This window comes from Leptodactylus fuscus, chromosome 5, assembly GCF_031893055.1.
Source record: "Leptodactylus fuscus isolate aLepFus1 chromosome 5, aLepFus1.hap2, whole genome shotgun sequence".
In the NCBI taxonomy this organism is placed as follows: domain Eukaryota; kingdom Metazoa; phylum Chordata; class Amphibia; order Anura; family Leptodactylidae; genus Leptodactylus; species Leptodactylus fuscus.
This window is the reverse complement of record NC_134269.1, coordinates 145,748,236-145,766,115: the sequence shown is the minus strand read 5'-3', so window position 1 is coordinate 145,766,115 and position 17,880 is coordinate 145,748,236. Positions and strand designations below refer to the sequence as shown.

The 17,880-nt window shown below is 40.4% G+C and overlaps 1 protein-coding gene across 1 annotated transcript in view; it reads left to right on the top strand.

The window, feature by feature from the left end:
• Window positions 1–366: 366 nt before the first annotated feature.
• Window positions 367–17,880, top strand: part of NUP107 (nucleoporin 107) — a 28,937-nt gene continuing 11,423 nt past the window's right edge. The window contains exons 1-12 of the mRNA XM_075274413.1: window positions 367–437; window positions 2,522–2,607; window positions 4,105–4,185; window positions 5,285–5,400; window positions 5,537–5,681; window positions 6,708–6,811; window positions 7,990–8,117; window positions 8,735–8,783; window positions 9,906–9,977; window positions 12,903–12,991; window positions 16,266–16,341; window positions 17,425–17,538. Of these exons, the coding sequence (XP_075130514.1) occupies window positions 430–437; window positions 2,522–2,607; window positions 4,105–4,185; window positions 5,285–5,400; window positions 5,537–5,681; window positions 6,708–6,811; window positions 7,990–8,117; window positions 8,735–8,783; window positions 9,906–9,977; window positions 12,903–12,991; window positions 16,266–16,341; window positions 17,425–17,538 (1,068 nt within the window). The 5' untranslated portion in view covers window positions 367–429. The remainder of the gene's footprint in view (window positions 438–2,521; window positions 2,608–4,104; window positions 4,186–5,284; window positions 5,401–5,536; window positions 5,682–6,707; window positions 6,812–7,989; window positions 8,118–8,734; window positions 8,784–9,905; window positions 9,978–12,902; window positions 12,992–16,265; window positions 16,342–17,424; window positions 17,539–17,880) is intronic.

The following is a 17,880-nucleotide window of genomic DNA, read 5'->3' as shown; positions in this document are numbered from 1 at the left end:
CAAAGTAGTAGTGGGTGTGGCTAAATTTGCTGCAGTGCACAACGCCTACCATTCAGTCCCTCTCCCTCAAAAGTTGGTGCGTATGATTGTAGTCTTTCATATTGTTGTATTCTTGCATATATCTGCCACTATTATGATACACATCCCTGACAGTATTTTACAATGTAGCGCATTACACACTTTAATCCAGCATGCAAACACACACAAGTGGCTCAGCCCCTGCCTATATGCCCAGCAACATAAGAACGGTCTGCATTTGGCTGTTTCTGGCAGGTTCCCTTGACAAAAATGGTCGTTCGTTTTGTATAACCCGGAAGTTGAAGTTGTAATCGCGTGACATTTTCCGGAGATCGGCGCTTCTCACTGGTTCTCTGTGAGGGGAATGTGAGGAGCTGCTGAGCGGGAAGTCTGTGCTTGTGTGTAGACACCATGGACAGGTAATCCCGGGAGCGGGCGCATTACACAGAGGTTATGTGGGACACATGGCAGTCACGGGTTGGGCTCGCCATGTGAGAGGACAGACAGGCTAGATTTACCCCGACCACATGGCCCAGTGTAGCAGCCATGTCAGTGGTTCATATACTGTATGTGATGCCATAGCGGTTGTGACTGTGTGGTGACGCCTCAGGACACACGGGCTGGACTACAGTCAGTGCACCCGCTTATGTTACCTAGGCCTAACTACCGGGCACAGCTGCTGGCACTGAGGAGTCCTTATGCCATACTTGCCACCTCTGCTAGTCAGTGTGGGAGACTCCTAGAAAGAGGGAAGATATGGCAAATCTCTTGGGTACCACAGAAGCTTCTGCTGTCCATAATTACTCTTACTATAATATGTACACCAGAAAATTGGCATAGAGGTGGCATGTTTGACACTTTGCCCTAATTTGGCCCAAAGAAGTGCCACTGTGTCATTTTTGTTTAAGGGCTATTCCCACTATAAGAAGTTTAACCCTTCTGACAGTGGGGAGATATTGGCGCTGAAATTAACAGCACTGATATCTCTAGCTCTTGGGCACGTTATGAGAAAGCCAACTGTGTGCTGAAATCAGCGCACTGTCTGCTTTCTAGCGGTATATAAAACCGCATGTGCATGATTACATGAAAGGTCTTCTTTAAAGAGGACCTTTCATGTCCTCCGGTATATGCGGGTTTTATATACTGCAAGAAAGCCGACAGTGCGCTCAATTCAGCTCACTATTAGCTTTCCTGTTATGTATCTCGGTGCTGGAGATATCAGTTCCCTTACTGATCTCTGCCCACTCTCAGAAGGGCGTTCTCTGACAGTCTAGCTGGGCTGTGGGGAGCGCCCCCCGACAGTACTCGTCCATATCCCTGTACTGTCAGAGGTGGGCTGTTGCTTACCGCCCAGCAATGGCGCTAAGCTTTGAGGAATGCCCCCGCTGATTGTACTCATCCATAGACTAGTACTGGGGGGGAGGGAGGCGCATTCCTCACAGCTTGGTGGTAAGGAACGCCCCCTCTCACACTACAGTGCAATAGACGCTAATGTAAGGAAGGGCATTCCTGACTGACTGTCAGAAACACCCTTCTGACAGTGAAGAATTACTCTAACGGCACCGATAGCTCTTCACCGGGGGCACAAAAAGGGAAAGCCAGTAGTGGGCTTCATTCAGCGCACTGTCGGCTTTCTAGCGGTGTATTACACCGCATGTGCCTCAGGAGGTGAAAGGTCCTGTTTAAAGGATAGTTCAGCAGTATTTTAGTCCCAAGTAAAATCCTTTACATCTTCTGCTGCTTTCAGCACTGCCATACCTGTTCTCTAGACCATCTATATTTGCATTGGTGAAGTGACATGCTGTATGGGCACATAAATGGTGCAGCTAATGATTGGCTCCAGGCTGTAGATACTGAAATGACCTATGTTTTTGTCATTTGTTTCTTGAGCTCCAAGTATGCAATATTAGTCCCTATTCACGTATCCATTTTTGGTGTCTATATACCATCAGAATTTATCACAGACAGTATACAGATTCATTTATTTCCAATGTACGTGTTTATTTTTGAAAAGGAAAAAGAATGGCATCGTACCTGTTATTTGTCCCTGATTTGGGCTTATCACGCTGCTGGCATCAGTGTGTCATCAGTTTGTCACATTGTTTTAAAGGATAAAATAGATGATCAGTAATAACGGATGTAACACGAACAAGGATCGTCTGCTGTCTATGGTTAACATAGCACTGCAAAGTTTCTACTTTTGTCTATGGGATAACCCGATGCTGCTCTTAGATTATTAGGCTTATTTTACGTCATACTCGTTTTTTGTTTCAGTCTGGGAATCTGTTGGATCCAGCGGAAAAAAAAAAAAAAGTCTTCATTTTTTTTTTTTTTTATTTTTTTTTTTAAATGCCTGCAAACCAACAGATCAAGTGTCTCTTTTTTTTTTTTTTTTTTTCTGTACTTTTTTGCAGGATTAGTGATTTGTCATGTATATTTAATCATTTATTATACTGAAATGACAGCTGCCTTAGATTACTTCTATACTATGTTTCTTTTACAGGAGGTCGCATGTTGATTTGTCCCCAGTTATTCGGGATGCTGAGATCTCCAGGACAGCTAAGCGTCAAAGTTCTCATCAAAGATCCTGTATCCTTTAAATGTGTATACGTATAGGAAAGTTTTCCTTCACACTGGGATTGCACACTGCCATTCTTATGTTCAGGGTTTTTTTTTTCCATTTGTCCCTATAAGCAGAGAGTAGGAAAGTTTTTGTAGGATATAATTCCCTTCTGCTAGGACTATTTTCACATTTCATGCATACAAACAAAACTACCGTAAATTACAAAATTAATAAAATTTCATATCAAACCCCAATTTCCGTACACACTCCTCAATCTTGAAAGTTCAACACCACAAAGGAAAAGTCTTGTAATTATGGAAATCACAGGACTGATAGACCTGCTGGGCTAGGTTCACATCTGCTTGGAATCGCTTTAGGAGACTGCACCACAGATTCCATCTAAAACTGGCTGAGAGAAAAGTCCTGCTTGGAGAACTTTTGTCTCCACCGGTTTCTGTCTAAAGCCATCAGAGACCCGGCAGACTCCATTACCGTCAATGTGCTCCATGGGTAACCGCTTCTTTTAGCGGACGGGCTCTGTCTCTTGGTTTCTCAAGTGGACCTGAGCAACGGAGCTAGTATGAACCTAGCATTACTGATGTAATAATACTAAAAAAAAATGAAACTGTAGTCAAAACATCTTTAAATGTATAGATTAAGAATACATACCTTCCTTGGCATGCTATATGTAAGGAATTTTATGCCACTGAATACACTTGAGCATGCACATCTTTAAGGGTCCATTCACACGGAGGAAACTGGTGAGGAATTTGTGGAATATCAGCACTGAAAAAAGCCTCCAATTGACTTCAATGGGTTCCTTTTTCTGCTAGCATAGAAGTCAATGGGAGGCTTTTTTTTTTTTTTCAGCGTTGAAATTCCACACCAAATTCCTCACCATTGGCTGCTGGCAGAACCCAATACAATTGTAGACTGTCTTCATTTTAGCACATCTGGAAATGAAGAAATGCTCTATTTCCATTATGTTCCACATGGCTTCCACTCTACTCCTTTTTACCTCCTTACATCCGATGTACTGAGGAAGGTCCATGGGTTCGAAACGTTTTGGTGGATGCTTATAATTGTGGACATAATAAAATACATCATATTTGGAAGTCAACCTGCTAGAAATTTCTTATTTTTGGTGCATCAAATTTCAGACTGAAACTAGGGAGCGACACGGTGTCTCAGTGGTTAGCACTGCAGCCTTGAAGCACTGGAGTCCTGGGTTCGAATCCTGCCAAGGATAAACATCTGCAAGGAGTTTGTATGTGCTCCCCGTGTTTGCGTGGAATTGCTCCCATACTCCAAAAAACATACTAATAGGGAAAAATGTACATTGTGAGCCCTATATGGGGCTCACAATCTACATTAAAAAAAAAAGAAAAAAAATTCAGACTGAAACTACATTTTTATTGAAATAGTTTTCATTACACTGTGTGGTACCCCCACTCTGTCATTATTAGGGACTTTCTGCCTACTGCAATTTTTTATTTTTTTTTGTCCTTAATGATTTGCTACAGCCAATGACAACTGGAGTGGGTCTAATCCAGGAAGAACTTCCATTGCACCTAGGACTCCCGCATCTCTTCTGCGACAGAGCCGTAAGTTGTTTTGTTTTTCGGTTTCAAATGACACTGCATTGAATGTTTGTGGTTAAGCGACTGATTGTAATATAACTTGGATATATGTGATAGAAAGAAGGGCTTTTCCAGACAAATAATATGAAGTATGCTAAGAATAGGTCATCAGTATCAGATCAGTAGGAATCAGCCCGGCACTAATATGAATCAACTGCTTGATACACAGAGAATGAAGCAGGAAGCAGACTGCTCTGTTCTGTGTGTAGTGACCAGAACAAGTTATTGCAGATCAGCACCTATTCACTTGAGTGGTAGCTAAGCTGCAGTGAGTCATCAGCCACAGCATAGAGAACAGGACTGTCTACCTCCCGTATTTTTCCATTTGAATCAGCTACTGAGAACAGTTGATGAATGAGGATCCTAGGAAGAGAAAACAAACCTGTATCACCATTATCAGTAAAGATTTGACAGTCCTGGCATGTAAAATTGCTTTTAGGACTCGATTAGTTTGGGAAAGATTGTAATATTTTGTAAAGGATGTCTGTGGTGAAAGAATATTACCATACGATCCTGCGAACACCTCAATCAATTAAACAGATTTATCAATTCTATAAAATTCTGGCATTTCCCTAGGGTCATTTTATGATTGAGTTTTTAACCTCTGGGAACCCCACCAATCTTCCAAAAAAAAAAAAAAAAGGATGCTGCTGGTTTAGTTTAATGTTCCATTCACTTATTCCCCTTTGCCCCTCTACTATCCACAAATATCTATTCACTATCCAATGAATAGAACCAGCGGAGGTTTTCTGCACAACCACACGATCGCACTGTATCTACACTCTCTGGATTGGTAAGGGTCCAAGAGGTCAGATTTTACAGATAATATGGTGATGGAAAATCCTATTCCTTCAGTGCATGGATGGGAAACTGTAATCTTGATGAGGCAATTCTAATTGAATTCAGCTCTTGGACATCTTCTTATGGCTGTGCCTTGAAAAATGCAGCTTCTCCTTACTTCCTAAATTAAGTCTTGTTCAGTGGAGCTTTTTTCCTGCCCACATTCTAGAATCCTCTTCAAATTTTCTGCCTTATTTTAAACATTAATATTTCTTTTCTACAGTGACTCCACAACCCTGGAATACAGCAAGACCGCCAGACGTATCTGCAATTATGGGTTCAGGCGGCAGATCCCCTCGTGTAATCCAGACTCCTGGGCGCTTGCTGGATGTTTCTTTGGTCAGTTGTTGTAATGTTACAGTTTGTATCCGAAATTGCAATTGGTACTTAAACAGTACAGTCTCTTAACAATTAAATATTATGAGAATATCCTTGCATCATGGCTTTTTAACCACTATTTTTGGTTTTACTGCAGCTTCCTAATCTGGATGATAGTGCATACACAGCCTCATTTTCTCCTCAACGAACTGGTGCCTTTACTACATTTGATAGTCCTAGCTTTATTGAAGACATCACACTCAGTGCTGTCATGATGAGAGAAGAAGACCCTGGAGAAGCTGGTAAGAGGGGACATCCTCTTTAGACCCTTTAAACCCCAAAATGGCTGAATCACTGCTTCAACTAACCCCCCCCCCCAAAAAAAAAAAAAAAAATATCAAAACATTGTACACTCCCCAAGATGGTATTAATAAAAACTACATATTATCCCACAAAAAACATTCCTTACACAGCTCTGTATACAAGAATATAAAACAGTTTCTGGTGTCAGTATATAGTGACTGAATTTTTATTTATTTTTAATTAAAAAAAATTTAATTTTTGTAAAGGATGAATCTAAAAAAAAAAAATCATCATTTTTTACCACACAGTGGTGGCCATTAAAACAAAACTGTAAGAAAATGGCAGAACAGCTAGTTTTTTTTTTGTTTTTTTTTTAATCTCCATGTTCCCAGTACCTTGTACAGAATATTCAAAAGTACCATTTTAGAGTACAATTTTTCATGCAAAAAACAAAATCTTTAGTCAACTGTGTAAATGGAAAAATGAAAAAGATAAGGCTTTTGTGTGAAGAAAAAAAATACCCAAAATTAAAAAGTGGCTGTGTCTCGTAAGGGTTAAACAGCCTGCCATTGATAATGCATGTGGTGTAAAGTACATTGCTGAAGTATATGCCCTGTTCTGGTCTGACCTTATACTACATGAGCCCAATGCTGATTGCTTCAGCAGTGAAACTTGTGGTACAGTCAGGAGGAGGCCCAAGATGAGTTCTTGTTCCAGGACCATGAACCTTTAGCTAGACCCCTGATGTAGTAAATGCACAATGTTTTGCTGAATGTTTCCTTGAGAAAATCTGCAAAACCTACTTTTTGGTTTGGTACAATGAGTGTAATTTTGTGTATGTTCTTTTTCTCCATATAGGCCAATAGAGAAAAATACAGCAGTGTATTTTATTCTAGTTTTATAATTCCTTTGTTTTATTATCTGTTGAATCAGTGGAGCATTTAACACAGAAGAATCATAAGGAAAACCTGAATGCAGCATACACACAGTTAACACTTAACCTTTCTTTGTGTTTTTGAATTTAGCAACAATGAGTTTATATCAGGAATTCTTGAAGTCCTTTCAGAAGCTTCCCTCCAGTGCTGTTTTTGATCTTGTTGAAGAGTATGAAAATATGTGCTGCGAACAGGTAAACAATTTTTTTTCTTCCTTATACAGGTGTCCAAGATAAACAATATTTTCTAATTAGGCCTGGGTAGGTGAAAAAAATATATCATATAAGCACCTGTTCGGTGTCCTCCCAGGGTGGTCTGGTCCTGCAGCTTGGCTTGCTTTTGAATTTGTCGCCGCCTGTGATGTCCTGCATCCCTTCCGCTGATTGGCCTCAGCGGTCATGTGACTACTGAGGCCATTCAGTGGCCTTAGGAAGGGAACCGAAGACGGCCCTCTATTTGGCATCTGTCTACTTTCAGGTTAAAAAAAACCCAAAAAAACTTCCATCTTGTTTGTTACTTTTCTGATAGAAAAAAAGGTTGTACGTGCAGGATTTTTTCTTCCAATACCAAAGAAAACTTACATTGTGAAAGAAAGCTTCTATCACGTTTTTTACATTAAAGTCTGTGGGAACAGAAGTAGATGAAAGGTGCTCCATCTGAATCAGGCACTCTGTTGCCATTAATGTACATTCTTCTGCATTCTCTCCCTTTGACTCTAATGTAAAAAAAATATAACTGAATCTTTCTTCTGTAATGTTTGTTTACTTTGTAACAAAAGAAAGTCCTGCTTCCATGCCTATCAGCTCCCCCAGCCACTGTAAACCTCGTAAACAAAGCTTCTTATTCTGCACCCCTGGGAAATGGAAAAGCAGTATCATCAGCCCTGCTGTCATTGAGCGACCCGCTGAGCTCCCACGCATGCTCCGTACGCTCTTGTCATACAGTACTCCTGCACATGTGCAGGATTTCAACAGTGTGAGTGAAATCCTGTGCATATGTAGAATGCTCCTGTTGTACTACAGTAGATTGAAACACATGCACAGGATTTTGGCGCAGCGCTCAATGACAGAAGGGCTGATGAGGCTGCTTTTCTCAGGGATGCCAAACATGTGGCCTGGATGTGCGTATTGATGACACGGCTGTGCTCCGGAACTGAAGGCAACGTCCCTTGAGCTGGTTTTTACAGGCATCCTGAAGGCTCATCAGCATTAGAAAGATATGGTTGGAATTGTATTCATTTTGTGTACATTACCATACCTGTGGTTTACAGTAGTTGGGGGAGCTAATAGAGCTAAAATACTGATGCAAAATACTGTTGTGTCAATTGGATATGAAATCAATTTCTGTGTTTTTATATTGTGTTCACTTTTAGGTTAATTTGCTGAAAAAGATAGCCAATCGTGTCACTCCAGGACAGCAAAAGTTTTCTAAGACCGCCAGTGTCTTATGGCTACTTCGCCAAGAGATGGTAACTTGGAGGCTCATTGCATCACTATACAGGTGTGTTATCTCATCTCTTTCTAAGATTTGCAAGTACTTTACAAAACTCAAGAGCCAAATCACCTTTTGCCTTCACTATTAAAAATGAATAAAAACTATATTTTGTGGCACTAAAAAAATGTTGCTATACACAGCTACTTTCACTGAAATATAAAAAAAAGTTACGATGTCAGTATATGGTGACTAAAATAAATTATTTTTGCTTTTTTCAAAGTTTTATATTTTTGGAAAGGTATTAAAACTAAAGACTAAAAAATATAAACTTGGCATTGTTGTGATCGTGCCGATCCAAAGAATAGAAGAAACTTGTTTTTTTTCAATATATTGAACGGCGTTAAAAAAAAAAAGGCAAGAAAACTTACAAAGGCTTGTGCACTGCTTGTTATAAGACAGATCTCTGATCACTGTGCTTTGACACTACAATTTTTCAGATAATGAGTAAAATTTGTTGAAACAGGACAACCCCTTTTAACTATGAAAGCTTTTATGTTCTACTGTTCTGAGAAAATTTTTTTTTTACTAAAAATCAATTATTCCATATAATGTAGCTTTCAAAACCCAACACAGTTTATCCTTAAATACATATTTTACGTTTGTTATTTTTTCCTTCTCTTTAGAGACCGGATACAATCCGCATTGGAGGATGAAAATATGTTTGAGATTGTGGTAAGTTTTCTTGTGATTGTGATGTACATGGTTTAAAAAAAAAAACAAACAAAAAAAAAAACTTATTACAACTACTGCAAATTCTGAAGCTTTCCCTTGGTGAGGAATATGTGAAATAGGCCTCCTTAGTAGAAAAGAGGTACTCTAGCACCACCTTTTTGAAGACCGTTCACACTGGCATCTTCCTAATTGCATGGTTCCACTTTTGACCTATTAGAACTCTTGAAATTTCTTACCACCAAACAGTTGTTCAGGCAAAAATGGACAATCCTTGTAATGTTTAAATCGCTCAGGAACAGTAAGAAAAAATATAAAAGTTGCATACTCACCTTTCCCAGTTGCTTCGGTGTCCTCCCACATGTTCCGATTCTTTTGGTTTGGCAGTGTCTCTCGGGTCTTTTCCAGAGTTCCACCGATTGGTAACAGTGGCCACTGAGGCCAATCAGCAAAGGACCCGTAATGTCACTAATTCTGACATCTAGGGTCCACCTTCCTGAGGCTGCTGATTGGCATTAGCGGAACTCCAGAAGAGACTCCAGATGCACAGGAGGACACTGGAGCAATAGGGACAGGTGAGTATGTTGGTTTTTTTGTTTTTGTTTTTTTTCTTCTACTGCCCCTGGGTGATTTAAACGTTAAAAGGGTTGTCCATTTTTGCCTAGTCAACCCCTTTAACTTGTGAGTAAAATGTGCTATTCCCCAAAATTCTTATTCATTTCTTACAATTCCTCTGTCAACATAATCATAGTTAAGTAATAAAATTCAATAGCTTGCATTTACTACAAGGTGGAGCTCACTGCATAATGAAACAAGATTATAAGCCACATGTGGTCCTGTGGTTTTGCTGATAACTTTAATTTACCTTAACCTGCCTATCAGTCATCTTTTACTGATTTACCCCCCCCCCTTCCCCCCCACATTTCATTCATGTGCAAAACAGGATTCTGACGTTTCCTACTTCCTAGGACCATTATGTTGTTGGCATTAATATGACCGTTACCAGTACAACTAAACCACTTAGTCTCTTGACTGCAAAATGAGTTACTAAACAGTTTGAGAATAATAGTTGTTTTGTTTTTTTGGGAGGTTTTTTTGTTTTACCCTTTCTTTTTTTTTCATCAGGCACCAAATGCAAGTGAAAAAATGATTGTGGACAAACTCTTTGAGCGGGATTCACTTGTAAGACAGAGCCAGGTACGTTGGTGTCCTTCAAGGGATTAAATAAAATGAAGCGATAAGACTTTTGTTTATTTATAAAGTAAAAAAAAAAAGTAATGCTTTTATTGTGGTATAAGGGTCTTCCAGTATGGTTTTAACCATTAAAGGGGTTGTCCAGGATAACTTGTTTTTGGTAAGGAGGATAGGGAAGGTGATTAAAAAAAATATTCTCTTGTTTTAGGTGCTCCTGTGTCTCCCACAACATTCTGGTCTTGCTGCTCTGGTGTCTTGTGCAGTGGGGACTTTCGCCAAAATGTAATTCCTGAGGCCAGTCACTGGCCTAAGGAAAGAACACGGGACACCACAGGTGATAAGCAAATGACATCCCGCTTCAAGGGCAGCGACAAAGTCAGTCAAAAAAAGATATCAGAGCAGTGTGGTGGGATGTATTGGAGACAGATGAGTTTTGTTTTTTTTGTTTGTTTGTTTACTTTTTGTTTGTTTACCTTCCCTGGCCGCCTTACCAAAAAAGGGGATAACCTAGACAATCCCTTTAACCTTATATTCACAAATGTTCCTTTAGCATAAAGTTTTTAGCAAACTGGTTAATCATTGCAATAGGTGTAATTCATATGCAACCATGTAGTGTGTTGAATACATGACCATACACCTACTTAAAGTGGACCTCTCATGTCTCATGAATTTGCAGTTTTTTATACCACTAGAAAGCCAACAGTGCACTGAATTCAGTGCACTGTTATCTTTCCCAGTATGTACACCCATGGTAGAGATATTGATACCGTTAATTTTGGCACCGGTATCTCCCCAATGCCTACCATCCCCGCTGAACAGTAAGAAACCCCCCACCTCAGACAGTGCAAGAATGTTAGAGTACAGTCAGAGGGGGAGGGCATTCTTCACAGCTCAGCAATGATGCTGAGCTATGAGGAACTCCCTTCTGACAGTGACGAGATATTGGTGTCAAAATTAATGGCACGGATATCTCCAGCACCAGGACACATCCTGGGAAAGCTGATGGAATTCAGCGCACTGTTGGCTTTCTAGCTGTTTATAAAACTGCACATTCATGAGGACATTAACACATTGACACAACCGGCTTTTTGGCCAGGGCTTGGAGAAGCGCATCTCAGAAGCTACTTGGGGAGGGGGCTATATTCTTCCTCAGTGGTGGTCTAAACGCCAGCTGCCACCTCTCAGCCCTTTTGCTCTTTCGGGGCTCCACCTCTCGCCCACTGGATCGCCCTGAGTTTCCTGTTCCAAGAAGCCTTCCTTCAAGGCCAGACTTGACTGGCATTCCCACACCAAGTCCTCCAGGCCTTCCACTTCCTAGCCCTCTTCTACCCGAAGGTCTTATCACACTCTGGGACCCTCAGGCCGTTTCTGCTCTTCAACGACAGGGTGTCATCCCTGTTCTCGCTCCAGAGCACTTCCAGGGTTTTCACGCCAACCTGTTCACCGTCTCCAAGAAGGACGATTCTCTTCACCCTTATCCTGGACCTGAAGGAGCTCAACCAGTTTGTCTGTGTTCGTAAGTTCTGCATGTTGTCTCTACAGTCGGTGGTGACATCCCTGGAGACCAGAAAATTTCTGTTGCCCGTCGACATTCATGATGCTTATCTCCACGTTGCCATCGTGATTTGACACTTTTTTTGTTTCGCAGTCAGATCATGTGCTTTCCAATTTGTTGCTCTACCTTGGGGTTGGCCTCTTCACCACGGGTAATTATCAAGTTGATTGCTTTCCTCATGGGTTTTCTCCACTCCAGATGAGTCGCCGTGATTCCATACTTGGACAACCACCTGTTGAAAGCCCCTCCAAGATGGACCGTCTGACCAGTTTACAAATCATCTTGGATCTCCTTTGCCGGATCAGCTGGCTCATCAACAAGGAGAAGTCTTGTCTTGTGCCTTCCCAATGTATGAAATTCCTGGGACTGTTCCTTGGCGGAACTCTTGTGTGCACCTTGTCTCTGCATGCGGGTCCTGGGCACAATGGTGTCGATCTTCAAGGCCATATCTTATGCTCAATTTCACTTGTGCTTGCTACAATTGGCGATTCTGACATCTGGGACACATGAGAAAAATAAAATGGGTTATGGTCTCTAGATTTTAAGGACACGTTGATCCAGGGTTTTATACTGACTGCCAGATTTGGAGTCGGGAAGGAATTTTTTCCCCTGAAATAGGGCAATTGGCATGAGCCTCATGGGGTTTTTTGCCTTCCCCTGGATCAACACTGTAGGGGATTGTATGGTTATAGGTTGGACTTGATGGACTCATGTCTTTATCCAACCTCATCAACTATGTATGTAACTATGTATGTATGTAACATCTCCGTACAGCTTCGACCGCCTGATCCTTCTATCTCCATTGGCCCACTGGGAGATTCTTCAGTGGCTGTTCTCCCTGGGGATCTCCTGGGGAAAGTCTATTCACTCCCTCTGCTGGAACGTGATTTCCACAGACGACAGTCTTTCTGGTTGGGGAGCGGTTTTTAGTGCCTTGAGTGGTCAAGGCCTATGGTCCAAGTCAGAGTCCCCCCTGCAGATCAAACTGTTTGAAGTGAGAGGCATCTTCCTTGCCCTGTCTCATTGACTGTATGCTCCTGGAGAAGAGAGGTCCAGAGTCCAGACCAATAACTCTACCATTGTAGAATTCAGTGTTATATAGAGATGAGCAAACACTATTCGAAACAGCCGTTTCGAATAGCAGGTCCCATAGAAATGAATGGAAGCGGCTGGCACGCTGACTTTGTCGTCGGCCGCTTAACCCCCCTCGTGCCAGCTACGTTCATTCATTTCTATGGGAGTGTGCTATTCAAAACGGCTGTTTCGAATAGTGTTTGCTCATCTCTAGTGTTATACTTGCAGACTGTATTTTGGAATTCTCTCTACTTTTCTAGGTACCAGATTTTACTTTGTTGACAATTTTTCTCTTTCAGTTAGTAGTAGATTGGCTGGAAAGTATTGCGAAGGATGATGTTGGTGATTTCTCTGAAAACATCGAATTTTATGCTAAAGCAGTATACTGGTATGTAACAAATAAAACTGGATGTCATTGTTCTGTTAACATAGAATGTACCTATGTGCTCCAACTCAGTTTAGGTCAGGGGTCTGTAACTCAGCTGGATACATTTTGAAGTTGATAGGCCACATTTCTTTCAAATTCAGTACAAAATGCAAAATTGTTAATTAGTTATTTGAACGATTACTAGATCTATACTGCATTACTATAAGAATACCAATAGGTATATACTTTCAGGAAATATGCAATAGCAATATAGTGACTCTGCTGTTGTATACAGTCTTCTGACCCCATAGAATTATAGTGCCCCTGTGGACATGCATACTGGTAGTGGCTCTGCCCTTATATACAGATGTGGGCGAAATTGTTGGCACCCCTTGTTTTAATAAAAGAAAAACCCACAATGGTCACAGAAATAACTTGAATCTGACAAAAGTAATAATAAATAAGAATTCTTTCTGATTGGACAACAGAGATCACACATTCCTGAAAAGTAATTTTCATTGTTGTCTTGTGTAAAAGACACTTTACATTGTACTGAACCATATGCAGTGGCCTTCCAAGATGCACTTCATTAGGATAGTATAATATAAAAGGCTCTAATTGCTCTCCAGAGGTCCTGTGCACATACATCTCTTACTGTTCATATGAGCAGCATCTTATAGTACACAGCAGCACTGATGAGGAGAAAAAACAGTTGTTGTGGCAGGTATGTGATTGAGAAAACAAGTCCAAAAAAAAATATAAGGCTGGGTTTACACTGCACTTTTTTACTGCATGCAGTTTTTTTGGCATTGCAGTAGTAGGGAACACATTTTCACTTTGCTATTCATTGGTATGGTAATGCAAAGTAACGTGTGCTAGGCATTACTGCAATTAAAATCTACTTGCAGTTCTTCAGCAAAAAGCTACATGTAAACTCAGCCTACCAGCCAGAAGTTTCTATATATAAGGTTACAAGTTTGGGGTGGGTTCACCGCCATTGTGGATTACAGTAGCAGTCAAGTAGATGAAGTTTCAACAACTCCCTTCCACATACTGCAGAAAAAAAACCAACAGCACAAAGTGTTTTGCTGAAGATTCTTTGGTGACTTTTAAACTTTGCAATGCAAAGCTTAACAGCATTCTAGCTGCACGAGTTAATCCTGTGCAAAATTCAGACAGTTCTTGCTGCAAGCAGATCCTTTGTGGATATTGCACAGTGGACTGTTTGTAGCCATAGCATGTAACAGCTATTTTTTCATTTTGCGTGTGGAGTCCAATACATGACAAGTGCTGGACTCCTTTGCTTGGAGAGCTCTGTATGAGGTTGTGATTGGTGTGTGCAGTGCAAGAGGTTGTATAGTGTGTATGCTACTATATAGACAAGACTGGATGTGATGTGCCTATAGTGTGGTTCCATACTGCATTCTGCCCTGGTGTGTACTGTATAACACCAACCTCTGTATACACAATGCATAAGCCATTGTGCAGTTTGCACCATGTTACAGAGTTCTTGTTAAAGTATTCATTGCTAAAAGATGTGTTTTAATGGCACAGAATGGATTCTTAGGGACACACAAGGAGCAACAGATTTAGAGACCTATAAATCCTATTAATATTATAAATGTGAAAGTTTGTGTGTTTGGATGTTTGCATGTTCGGATGTTTGTTCCTCAATCACGGAAAAACCGCTCCACCGATTTGGCTGAAACTTTCCACAAACATAGTTAATACACCCAATTAAACAATAGGCTACTTTTCGTTACAATAGCGCACATACATTTGTGCCAGGACCCCCACAAAACCCAAACTCACACCACCATCTCTGCAATCTCACACACTTTGGACCATAGCAAGCCACAAAATTCATATTGCCCTCTACAGCTTAGCCCCTAACCCCACACAATCACATATACATATACTTTACCACTTTGCCCCTCACCTTAATGATACTCCAGGAGGCTCTCTTTAACGGAGCAGCCATGTTTGCCGACCCCCACCGCTCTGACAATCCGCGACACCGCCCACCCATGTCAATACCCCTAGGCAGTCTAATAAATGCAAAAAAAAAAAGTTTAATAAAAGTAAAAAAAATATATATAAAAAAAAAAAAAGGATTAAAAATTCAAATCACCCCCCTTTCCCTAGAACACATATAAAAGTAGTTAAAAACGGTGAAACACATACATGTTAGGTATCCCCACGTCCAAAATCGCCCGCTCTACAAAGCTATACAAATATTTTTCCTGTTCGGTAAACGCCGTAGCGGGAAAAATGGTCAAAAGTGCCAAACCGCCATTTTAACACTGTTTTGATTCTGATAAAAATTTGAATAAAAAGTGATCAAAGCAATAACATTTCCCGAAAATGGTAGAACTACAAAGTACACCCAGTCCCGCAAAAAAAGACGCCCTATACATCCCCGTACACGCACGTATAAAAAAGTTACGGCTGTCGGAATATGGCGACTTTTCAAAAAATAATTTTTTAACACAGTTTTGGATTTTTTTTTTAAGGGGTCAAAATGTAAATAAAACCATATAAATTTGGTATCCCCGGAATCGTAACGAAACACAGAATACAGGGGACATGTCATTTTTGTTGCACAGTGAACGCCCTAAAACCAAAGCCCGGAAGAAAGTCGCAGAAATGCATTTTTTCTTCAAATCCACCCCATTCTGAATTTTTTCCCTGCTTCCCAGTACATTATATAGAATAAATAATGGTGGCATCATGAAGAAAAATTTGTCCCAGGAAAAATTAAGACCTCATATGGCTCTGGGAGCGGAGAAATAAAAAAGTTATGGGGTTTAGAAGGAGGGGAGTCAAAAACGAAAATCAAAAAATGCCATCGGCAGGAAAGGGTTAACTTCAAATACCTCTGTCCCAAAGTCACTATGTAAAGTTTCTCACAACACCGTATAGCAGCTCAAATACAAATGAACTTCAACACAAAAGTCTCACGTATTCTCTGAATTATAGCGAAAACAAGATACAAACTTACATTTCATATCCCAGACCTTATACACACTACGAAAACCTTATCCATGCCTGTCTATACCCACTGCTACAATCACCGCAGACGAAGTCGCGGGTAACAGCTAGTAGGTTATAAGTTATCTGATCGGCAGACAGGATGTCATTCCATCATGGGAAGCTTTGTCTTGTTCCTGTCACATGACTGGGACAAAGCAGAACTACATGTGGCAAATGATGTAGCACAATCTGCACAGTTTAGTAACAGATATGATGATTAACAATCAATAACTTCCTTTTTCTCTTTTGTGTCTGTCCATAGGGAAAATACCCTGCACACTTTGAAACAGAAAAGTTTTTCAGCACTGGGAAGCAAGCGACCGTTGGTTACAGAATTGGTATGTATGACCTGTAAAGAGGAAGTTACAGTGTTATAAATTAATAGGAAACTTGTTCTGCTGAACTCAACACACTTTCTTGTTCGCAGCTGTTACCATTGGAGTGATATTGGTGCCGATAGTTTCAGCAACTGATAACACTGTACAAACATACAAACAGGCAGTTTTTACATCCCAGGGGAGAACACCCACATGACCGTACACTTTTAGTTTCTTAAAAACTTGAACTCTAGTTTTAAATTTTAAAGGGAACATGTCCCCATAAAAATGCAGTTTCCGCTGCAGCACCATGCTATATAGAGCAGGGGGAGAAGAGTATATTGATATGTAGTTTTGTGGGAAAAGATTCAGTATAATCTGACAATTATTGCTCTGTTCTTTCTATGCTTGGAAGAAGTAATTGAATGCAGTGGGCAGTGCTAACAGCGATTTGTGCCCACAGAGATTAGCTGTTATTCAGTACTGGGATCACCTACTGGACTCATTACTCATTCTAATCATAGAAAGAACAGATAAGTAAATGACAGGTTATACTGAAAGCTTTCCAACCAAACCATATCTCAATCTGCTCAGCTGTTCCTGCTCTTTAGCAAGATGCCTTAGACGGCATTTTCATGGTGATATATTTCATTTCCGTTTTCATATAATGTTTTAAAGGAAACTTATGGTGTGTTTTATGTTGTCTTACAATGTTTGCTACTTTAAATCAGATTTATTCAGCGTGGTATTCCTGTATTTAGCACACAGTTTCATACGACCCATTATATGTATTGTCCCATACGGACTGTCCTAGTACATGACGTGGGTGCAGCTGTCAGGGTGTAACTTACTCAATCTTGCACTTTCCCTACACTCAGCTTGCAAACTGAGCATAAATCACACCCCAGCACAGTCCACATTAGATCATTTTGTGGCCCAAAGAATTTCTGCTGGTGACTGGAATCATATCCCCTGTCGTTGACTGTAGACTAGAGATCCTCTCGTTTGTTTGTAGCCTTAGTCAGACCATTGCATTCTCATGTTTGTTGATTTATTTGCATAGTATAACATTTTTATCATTTGTTTGCTTTAAATTTGTTGTAGGATCCTGATGCCCCCATAAGACAGAAACTTCCTTTGGATGATCTTGATCGTGAAGATGACATCAGGCTTTTGAAGTATCTCTTCACGTTGATCAGAGCTGGCATGACAGAGGAGGTAAAACATGTGAAAAGACCTGTATAGGTATTAGTTAGATCTCATAATGATATTTGATTTGGTTGTGACCAAAATCTGCACTGGCCTGTGGTCATAAAGTAAGTCGGTGATGCTTTCATATTGATGGTTAGACCTTGTTTTGCCAGAAATGGATCAACTCAAAAATCACTTTGCAGTGTAATGATGTGTTAGAGTGGGTTTTGGCAGCTATGTTTTCATAGCATACTAAGATATAAAAAAAAAAATAAGTCAGACATCTGGTCTTACAATTTACGATCTCCTATTGCTAGGGTCCAGTGGATTTAGACTCCTACTATTGGTAGTTTTTTCTGTGCATGTTAA